General features: G+C 37.9%; 1 protein-coding gene across 2 annotated transcripts in view; it reads right to left on the reverse strand.

The window, feature by feature from the left end:
* peli1b (pellino E3 ubiquitin protein ligase 1b) overlaps positions 1–9639 on the reverse strand; it is a 43949-nt gene that overhangs the window by 9544 nt on the left and 24766 nt on the right. For both annotated transcript variants that reach the window (XM_016269836.1, XM_016269835.1), the window contains exon 2: positions 3506–3710. In XM_016269836.1, the coding sequence (XP_016125322.1) occupies positions 3506–3585 (80 nt within the window). In that variant the 5' untranslated portion in view covers positions 3586–3710. The remainder of the gene's footprint in view (positions 1–3505; positions 3711–9639) is intronic.

Genomic DNA, 9639 nt, shown 5'->3' on the forward strand with positions numbered 1-9639 from the left:
GAGACAATGGCACTTAACAGTAAAGTCATATCTAAATATGTTCTTTTCATTTATGAAGATTTAAGTATGTAGTTTATGCACATTTGTTCAAAACAGCCTGGCAGATTGTTCACAAGATCTAGGCAAAAGTTTGTATTTTATACAGGAAGGATGCGCGTTCTTATCATTCTTCTGTTGCGCTGCTCGTCTATTTCTCTTCAAAGCACCAACTTAAAATGCCTATTTTGGTTTGATTGCTTGCGTCACATGAGAAAATGAATAATTTTGCCATTCTGATGCAGTAGCCTATTTAATGCGGGTGCGGTTCAGATCGAGGTCTTTATGTCAAACGGGTCGGGTACAGAATTAAATTGGTGCTGGCTGCTGTCGGATAACGGGTCGTGTGTTCTGTTGTGTAGCTACTGAGGATGCAGGTTTACCTAACAGGACCTGTGCAGGACTCCGCTTTAAACTGCTTTGCGTCTCTCCGTCAGATAACCTCACGTGCATGATGCACCATTTACGGGGGCTTATTTAAAACGAAAACTCATTCTCGGCCAGCAGGAGGCGCTTTTAGAGTGATAAAACTGGTAATGTATATCGAAATATCAGAAATGTGTTAAAAAAATCATATCACCGTTATTGAAAAAAATTATATCGCGATACATATTGATATTGAATTATTGTCCAGCCCTACGTCACACGCTTGAGGTTTTCAGCCAATCACAACGCACTAGATAGCTGGCCAATCAAAGCACACCTCGCTTTTCAGAACGATCAGAGCTTTGTAAAATTTGACGCGTTTCAGAAAAAGGCGGGGCATAGAGGAGAAATAATAATGTACAGTATGTGGGAAATAATGTGCTTTTTGAACCTAAAGCGCATAAACACATTGCATTACACCAAATAATGTTCCTTTTAGCAACGTCATATGACCCCTTTAACAATGCTGAAAACAGTTGTGCTGCTTAACATTTTTGTGGAAACTGTGATGTGTTTTTAGGATCTCACTGACACCAAACTTTTGAACGATAGTGTATCTAGAGCCATCTTCTTCAGTTTGCCATCCTTTTGTTCCACAACATCAGCTACTGTCTCATGCTGTAATGCTGTCATCACCATTATTAAAAGAACCAATGAATATACACCAGATCTGAACAAATGGATCTGATATTATGACTTACAAAATGGCCATGTGAACATTTAGTACTAAAGATTTAAGCAGCATTTGAAAAACAAATCTGATTTGTGAGCAGTGTGAAGCCTGTGTACACTACATAAACCACTGAACACCATGAACACTACACCTGCTATGTCTTGTGGTTTCCTCTGTGGAGGTTTCCTCCGTCCTCCACCCAGTTACTCACTACCCAAGTGTTCTTCACAGACACAGAGGCTGAAATGTAGTTGTGTAATTCAACATTGTGCATTTGGTATTGTGTGGGTTCGGGCTTTAGATGCTCAGCAATGGACTTTACTAAGTCTCTGATTGATTTAACATGAGTTCGCTGAAGGCATGCATTGACGCTGTTGAGTGCATTCTCGACATATTTTGGCAAACCCACATTATCGCAATGTACTCTATAAACAAGCTTACCGATTGTGCTTGTTTCTCTTGAGGCGTTCCTTATAAAACTACACTCTCTTTTATATGGACATCAGAAACATGCAATTAAGACATCTGGAGTTTCCCACCAGCTGACATCTTCAGATTGAGTTAAGTGTGAAAAAGCCTAATATCCCTTGCGGCAAGACTTTCTATGATGATCTCAAGAACTGATGTATGGAGGGGAAAAACAACATTAACAAACAGTGAGTCAGCACGGAAAGGGAATTTCATGGACATGATGTATGTGCACACCGAGCAGGGTATTTTCGCAGCAGCGTTTTCTAATCTACGCCTGCATTCCTTCAGAAAACACTATGTTGTGAACCCCCCCCCCCCCCCCCCCCGGAGAGGTGTAGATGAAGGAAGTCTTTCAGTGTCAGCTGTTGCTGGGAGGAGAGAGTGAACAGCAGAGGGAAAACAAGGTGGAGGAGGAAAATGAGCCATCTCATCAGGAGACTGACTCATGGAGCAGTGTGTGTGTGCGCGTGAGTGTGTGTGTGGTCACATGTAGGTTATAAGCTCAAGAGAGCTCTGTCAGAGCTAGAAGCTCAGTTACCAAACTTACATAACACAAATATAATTTCCAAAATATTCAAGAGAATTAATATGTCTCTACAAAGATGAAAAACAGAACATCCACACAAGTAAAAACTATTTAGGGGAAAAAAGCAATCAAATTTTTCTGATAAAAATCGTGATAAAAAAAATAATAATGTAGTAATTATATTATTGCTATATTAATATTATATTACTTCAATCTATCTATCTGTCTGCATGTGTGTGTGTGTATATATATATATATATATATATATATATATATATAATACACACACACAATGTTTCTTGTTTTCTTGTCTTATCAGACTCCAAATTTTGTCAATGACACTGCTTTGTACGATCTACAGTGAATATATAAGTTAGGAGTTGAAATACAAAACCCTTGAAACAATAAGGTGAATCTCTTCATACTTGTAAGTATCAAGTAGGAGCTGTTCATGTATTTTCTCATATATATATATATATATACACATACATACACACACACACACACACACACACACTAAATATTAACAAACTAATAAATGTAGAGATATTTCACTGTAAAATAAAAAGTAATTTGATTTCTATTCATTTAATTTTTAAAATTACACTAAGATTTAAGGCCATCTCTATTCCTTCATTTTCAAATACAAGACAATCAAACTTTTATTTGCAATTAAACTTTCAGAGTCCATATGGAGCTGCATTAAACTGTAAACTGAGCCTCTGCAAAACAGGGTTGGTTTTTAAACATGTTTAGGAACACAGTACTTATATTTAATTAAATTAAATTTGATTTAATTAAATTTGATGAATCGCACTAAGTCATATTGTGATTTTGGTTTTATTTCACAAGGTAGCTAAAACTGCAGTTTAGCAGTAACACAACACTTAAATCAGCCGTAAACCAACACAATAATGGAGGGGACGTGAGCCCTCTATCCACTTCAGGATGCGAATCCAATCCAATCCATGACCCCTGAGAATCTCTAATCAAAGAAGTTAATACACAAAAAGCTCTTTTAGACGCCAGTGAATCATGTGATGGTATAGCGCAGGAAATCACATAGAAGTCTGTTCTGCAAAAGAAAGTCAATGAAGTGCATTATGATACTCCAACACCACGCTGAAGCCCACTTTGTTTTCTAACTGAAGGCTCAGTTGTTCTCATAAACTTGCATCATCCTCACATTTTGCCCACAATAATGTTACTAGCAACAACAACAGAAACATACAAAACCTTCACGGCATCTGACTCTATTGTCAGAAACACAAACACTCACATGCAAAGTTGTCTCTAAGAATTACAAACTATTAACTCTGGCACAACAGATGCCGCTTCCTGCTGATCCAAGGTCAAAGGCCAGAAGGTCTTACCCAAGCACAATGAGTTCTCCATATTTGACTGGCACTTTGGTTGACGACGTGGAGATGTTTTCCTGGTCGGGGGAGAACATGAATGCAGTGTGTGTGGGGGAGGGGGTTCTTCCCGCTCCCAGTGTGAACGCAACACGACCACACACACTCAGCTCTCAGCTCTGTCTCCTCTTCATCACCATCATCATCCTCATCATCACTGCAACTGAGAAAAACAGAAAGAATACTTTAAAATGGCTATTTTAGTTATGTTTTTACAATTTCACCAGGCACCTCTTAAACTGCTTCAGTGATGTTAAAGAATTGGTTCACTTTCAAATAAAAATTTCCTGATAATTTACTCACCCCCATGTCATCCAAGACGTTTACGTCTTTCTTTCTTCAGTGGAAAAGAAATTAAGGTTTTTGATGAAAACATTCCAGGATTATTCTCCTTATAGTGGACTTCAACGGTTACCAAACGGTTGAAGGTCAAAATTACAGTTTCAGTGCAGCTTCAAAGGGATCTACACGATACCAGACGAGGAATAAGGGTCTTATCTAGCGAAACGATCACTAACTGTCATGAACCGGAATGCACAGCTCAAGCAGAGCTACACAAGACGAGCATTTGAGGCCAAAAAGCATATAAATTGTAATTTTTTTGGAAAATGACAGATCGTTTCGCTAGATAAGACCCTTATTCCTCGTCTGGTATCGTGTAGAGCCCTTTGAAGCTGCACTGAAACTGTCATTTTGACCTTCAACCGTTGAAGTCCACTATAAGGAGAATAATCTTGGAATGTTTTCATCAAAAACCTTAATTTCTTTTCCACTGAAGAAAGAAAGACGTAAACATCTTGGATGACATGGGGGTGAGTAAATTATCAGATAATTTAAATTTGAAAGTGACCTAATCCTTTAAGTGGCCTATATTCCACAGTCTTGACCACAGTCTTCTTCATAGTAACCTGACTAACAGTATAGTCTGTACTCTCAGTAGGGCTGGACAATAATTCAATATCAATATGTATCGCGATATACTCTGACATTTTTTCATCTGAAACGTGCAGCGATTTATTTTCCAAAGCCACTCATATAATGCAGAAACACTCATGAAGCTAGCAAAACACGCACATGTATTTGTACTGGTGCAGAAGGAGAGGGACAAATACAGTACAGCCTAGCACATTTCACACAGGCTGTTAGTTTCACTTTCGCCAGAAAGGTGTGTATGCTTAAGGGTAAAAATAAATGACGTTTATAGTGAATGCCCCTATAAATTGTCTTATATTTACGATTTAGTTTTAATCCAAATGATGCATGCTAAGTGAGCGAACATCAATAAAGATCACACAACAGAAGAGCGCACTCTCTCTCTCCCTCCCTACCATTAAGTAACTTGTACATTGTTTTACTTACTTCTTTTTGACATATCCGACCGAACTACAAACTTTCCAGTGATGGCGGAGAAGGGATATTCACTCGACAAGCTCACGCATCTGCGCCGCTGCCCGCTCAATCCACTCAGTGTGATTTGCTTACCAGCTGGCGCAAATCAGCTATACAGGCATTAATACTGAATAATGCAGAAACACTCATGAAGCTAGCAAAACACGCACATGTATTTGTACTGGTGCAGAAGGAGAGGGACAAATACAGTACAGCCTAGCACATTTCACACAGGCTGTTAGTTTCACTTTCGCCAGAAAGGTGTGTATGCTTAAGGGTAAAAATAAATGACGTTTATAGTGAATGCCCCTATAAATTGTCTTATATTTACGATTTAGTTTTAATCCAAATGATGCATGCTAAGTGAGCGAACATCAATAAAGATCACACAACAGAAGAGCGCACTCTCTCTCTCCCTCCCTACCATTAAGTAACTTGTACATTGTTTTACTTACTTCTTTTTGACATATCCGACCGAACTACAAACTTTCCAGTGATGGCGGAGAAGGGATATTCACTCGACAAGCTCACGCATCTGCGCCGCTGCCCGCTCAATCCACTCAGTGTGATTTGCTTACCAGCTGGCGCAAATCAGCTATACAGGCATTAATACTGAATATTTTATATTCATTGCATACATACACTTTGTAGACATCTTTAATTTCTAATAACTCCATTCTGCTGTCTGTTGTCTGTGTTTCTTTGTCTGAATATGGCACTTATCACATGCTGTGTGGTATCGACGTTTGGTATCGGGGCATTTTAACGAGTACGAGTACAGGAGCTCAGTATCGGGCCGATACCGGATGCATCCCTAACAGAAACGCAGGAAACGCATATTGTTCCTGCATCACAATGTGTCGCCTGTGTGCATGTCAGAATGTAGGGCTGCACGATAAATCGAAATGGAATCGAGATCGCAATTCGACAGAAGCTGCGATTGTCATGCGTATCTTTCAGTGAAGCACGGTTCTGTGATCAGCAGTAAATCTCCATCCAAAGGCCAGATGGCGCTCTCGCGCTGAAACTCCAAATATGCCTCGCAGAAGAAACCCAGGAAATGCCTATCGCTGCAGCGGAATAAACAGAAGATTCAACTGCTTTCATTGATTCAACGTGACTAATAAACACACGACTACGGCAATATACGGTTTATCGGAGTTCTAATTATTATAATTTATCAAAATAAAGTATATTTATAATGCAATGCCTTTATCACTGCTTAAATACTATGAAATATATTGAGTGCCTTATTCTGTGTAAGAAGCCACATCTCACAGATGGATTTATTTCAAACACTCGACTGACGTTATGAAGTGAGTTTGGAGTAAAAATATGGTATTAAATGTGGTATTTTCACATGCTTTCAGATGGAGCAGCATTTACTTAACAGAGCCGTAGTTCACTGAGAAGCTATGCAAACAGCTGTCATTATCGCAAATGATTTCTTCGATTTAATAATCGCGCAATAAAATCGTCTGCGATTTTTTTTGCATAACTTGTCAATGAACTACGGCTATGTGTAGTAAATTCTGCTCCATCTGAAAGCACGTGATGATGATTTCCTGCTGATTACAGAACCGGCTTTACTTACAAAATGTGCATGACAATCGTATTCGATTAATCGTGCAGCCCAATCAGAATGGTTTCAGTCTATCATAAATTTTCTCTTCCTCAAGTGAGAGGGATTTTAAAATCTCACAACTATAAAGAAAACGTACAGTATGAATTAAGACTGTCTAGGTCCACCCTACTGGTGCACTGGGAGACATTTGTTGTGAAAGCTGGCCAAATTTTCATATTACACCATGTATGGAGGTATAATAATTCACTCAACAGGAGTCGAGTCGTGATTATCATGACCCTCACTCTAAACCATGATTTGACAGCTTTGTCCCTGAAAATTCAGAATGATGTTTCCTGTCAGGCACTGCGGACCATGTGAGATCAGTGGAACTGGTGTCAGGAAAGACAGTACAGCAACTGAAACCGACAGCGTATGCGTGTGTTACTGAGGGAGGTTTCTATCCGATCAGTGATGTTCAGTGATGTGAATGATGTTCTGAAATCTGGAACAGCATGTACAACAACCAGTAAATATCTCATCCTGTCAGTGACTCAAAGTCAACATGAAAAAATATAATATAAAAATGATTAAATGACACAAAAATGGTATAAAATAGGAAAAATGACACAAAAATGGTATAAAATAGGAAACATACCTATAAATACAAAAACAATATTATTTAAAAACAAAATTATAAAAATATTAAATGGAGGACTGAACATGATTTTATACATCAAGAATTGATTGGTAGGTGAAAAGGGTTACATACTAGAATGAAGCCAGAACGCATGCGAATTCGCTAAAACAATGCCTAAGTAGCTATTTGGCTACTGATGAACTATCTATTAGCCTGCACAACCCAAGTGGTGTCAGTAGAAAATGAAAGCCATTTCAAAGGAAGCCATTATTAAGCATGTTATTATATTTTAATTAAAGATTACAAACAGTACAAACTTATTTCTTTGGAAAAACATGCACTCAGGTCGTGTATTAAGTAAAATGTTTCCATTAGGGCTGGGCGATTTTTCTGATTTTATCGATTAATTCGACTTTGTTTTGTGGCGATTACATTTTTTAGGAAATGAGGAATCGCAATTTTGAATAGAAATATTATCAAATGTTAGAATTAGACACTTTGACAATATGCCAATGATATAACGGAAAAGAAAGCTCCAACCGAATGTCAGCGCACACGATTAACCACGTACGTGTAACGCGCTCATATCGCTAGGCACCATTCACACAGAATGCGCTTTTGTGTTGACAAAGATGCGACACGGGCAGTGGAATAGGAAAAAATGGCAAGACAACGGGAGTTGAACTTCTTTTAACTTGAGCTCCGCATTTTTTAAATTCCGTTTCATATATTGCAAGAGAAGCGAGCGCAACAGTCAAACGTGTCCATGTTTACCTAGAAAAAAACAATGGAAAAGCAGCGCAATCGAATAAAAAAACTACAACTCTATGTCTGATATTTCATGTTAGTATCATGGTGACAGGCTGAAAGCTGCTGTTCATTGTTTTTACAGAACATTTATAGTTAACAGTCTACTGGTGTTATACCTTTAGTCATTTTGAATTTGAATTATCTTGACTTCTGAAACATTTCCACGTATTATTTCTGAACATATAATATGTATAAGACAAGTTTGTACAAGATGTGGTTGTAGTTCATGCATCTTTTCTACAAAGAACAAGTGATTTGTTTAACATTTCTATCATTTTGACAACTTCGTGTGGTGCACTTGGAATCAGTGTTAATTTCGTTGACGAATACTTTGTCAATTGTCGTCAACGACATTTTCTTCACCGATGACGAGATGATAATGAACTAAAACTCTTTTTGAATGACAAAAGCTATGACGTAAATTTTTGTCAACGAATAAAAACGAGACGAAAATGTTAGGGAGGGATGATTTGGGTAGACATAAGTGCTGGGCGGTATGACCAAAAATTTATATCACATTATTTTTCAAAATTATACCGGTTTCACGGTACATGACGGTATTTTTTTTTTCATTCATGGCCGTGTGTTAACCATATTTTCTACTGATTAAGAGAGGAAATACTGCAGTATATATATTCACTTAGAATACCCTATTTTACGGTCATGATGAGTGAATATTGTTAAAAAATAACACTATATAGTGACTAAACACGACCCCTTTTAATACATGTTAACCAGGAGTCACTCTCATTTATAATCGTGGCATCGTCTGATAAAATCAACATGCATCTACACTAAAGAGCGGCTATGCAGTTGTTTTGGCTATTTTTGTTTCATGCAGCGCACTGCCTGCGTCTGAATAACAAACAAAAATGTGCATGTGCTATTAACAGACGAACTATGCTCATATTTATAATTCCAAACAATCAGTAAGCGACAGGTGCTAGAAAACGCTGTTTTGTACTCCTTTATTGACGAGTCGGCTGCGGTGCGGCCAACTGAATGCGCTGCTTCTCTGCCGCTCACTGCACAGAACAGACGCCAAGAGAGTAGGGGTGTGTGATATATATCGTCTGCGATAATATCGTAATTGTTGTTTTAACTCGATTATCGAGTATTTTGCGAAAACCATTCAAAACATCCCCACAGAGCGCACGCATACATTACGTGAAGTCTAGACTAGTGCGTGTGCGCATTTAGTGTGTTTTCTTTCACTGCATGATTCAGTTTATTAAAATGCATTTAGAATGATCACAAATTCAAGACATGGCAGAAAATGTATTTATACCACTTCATATAGTTATTCAATTTCACACGAAGAGTGCCGTTTTTCTCCAAAAATTACCATGATTACAAATGTGACATTGAATTCAATAAACAATAAGTTAATTAAGAGACTTACGTTTTAGACACCATATTGCTTGTTTTTGCTCTATTTCGTCAACAAAAATCATTCCGAATACAGCTACAGTGCTGTTTTGTGACTCTGAGCAACATGACGGTGTTTCGTTCTTGAATGAATCAACCGTTTAAATGATTTGGTTCAATTGCAATGACTCACTAATTAACAGTGATTTGCTGCCACCTGCTGGTGGTTTTAATTTCACATTTCGGCTTTTTCTTTCTGTTCTTTTTGATTTTTTTCATGTTTTAAATCATTTCAGATATCAGTATTCAACGTTTTGTTTA

This window comes from Sinocyclocheilus grahami, unplaced genomic scaffold (assembly GCF_001515645.1).
Source record: "Sinocyclocheilus grahami isolate Dianchi unplaced genomic scaffold, SAMN03320097.WGS_v1.1 scaffold54.1, whole genome shotgun sequence".
Taxonomy (NCBI): domain Eukaryota; kingdom Metazoa; phylum Chordata; class Actinopteri; order Cypriniformes; family Cyprinidae; genus Sinocyclocheilus; species Sinocyclocheilus grahami.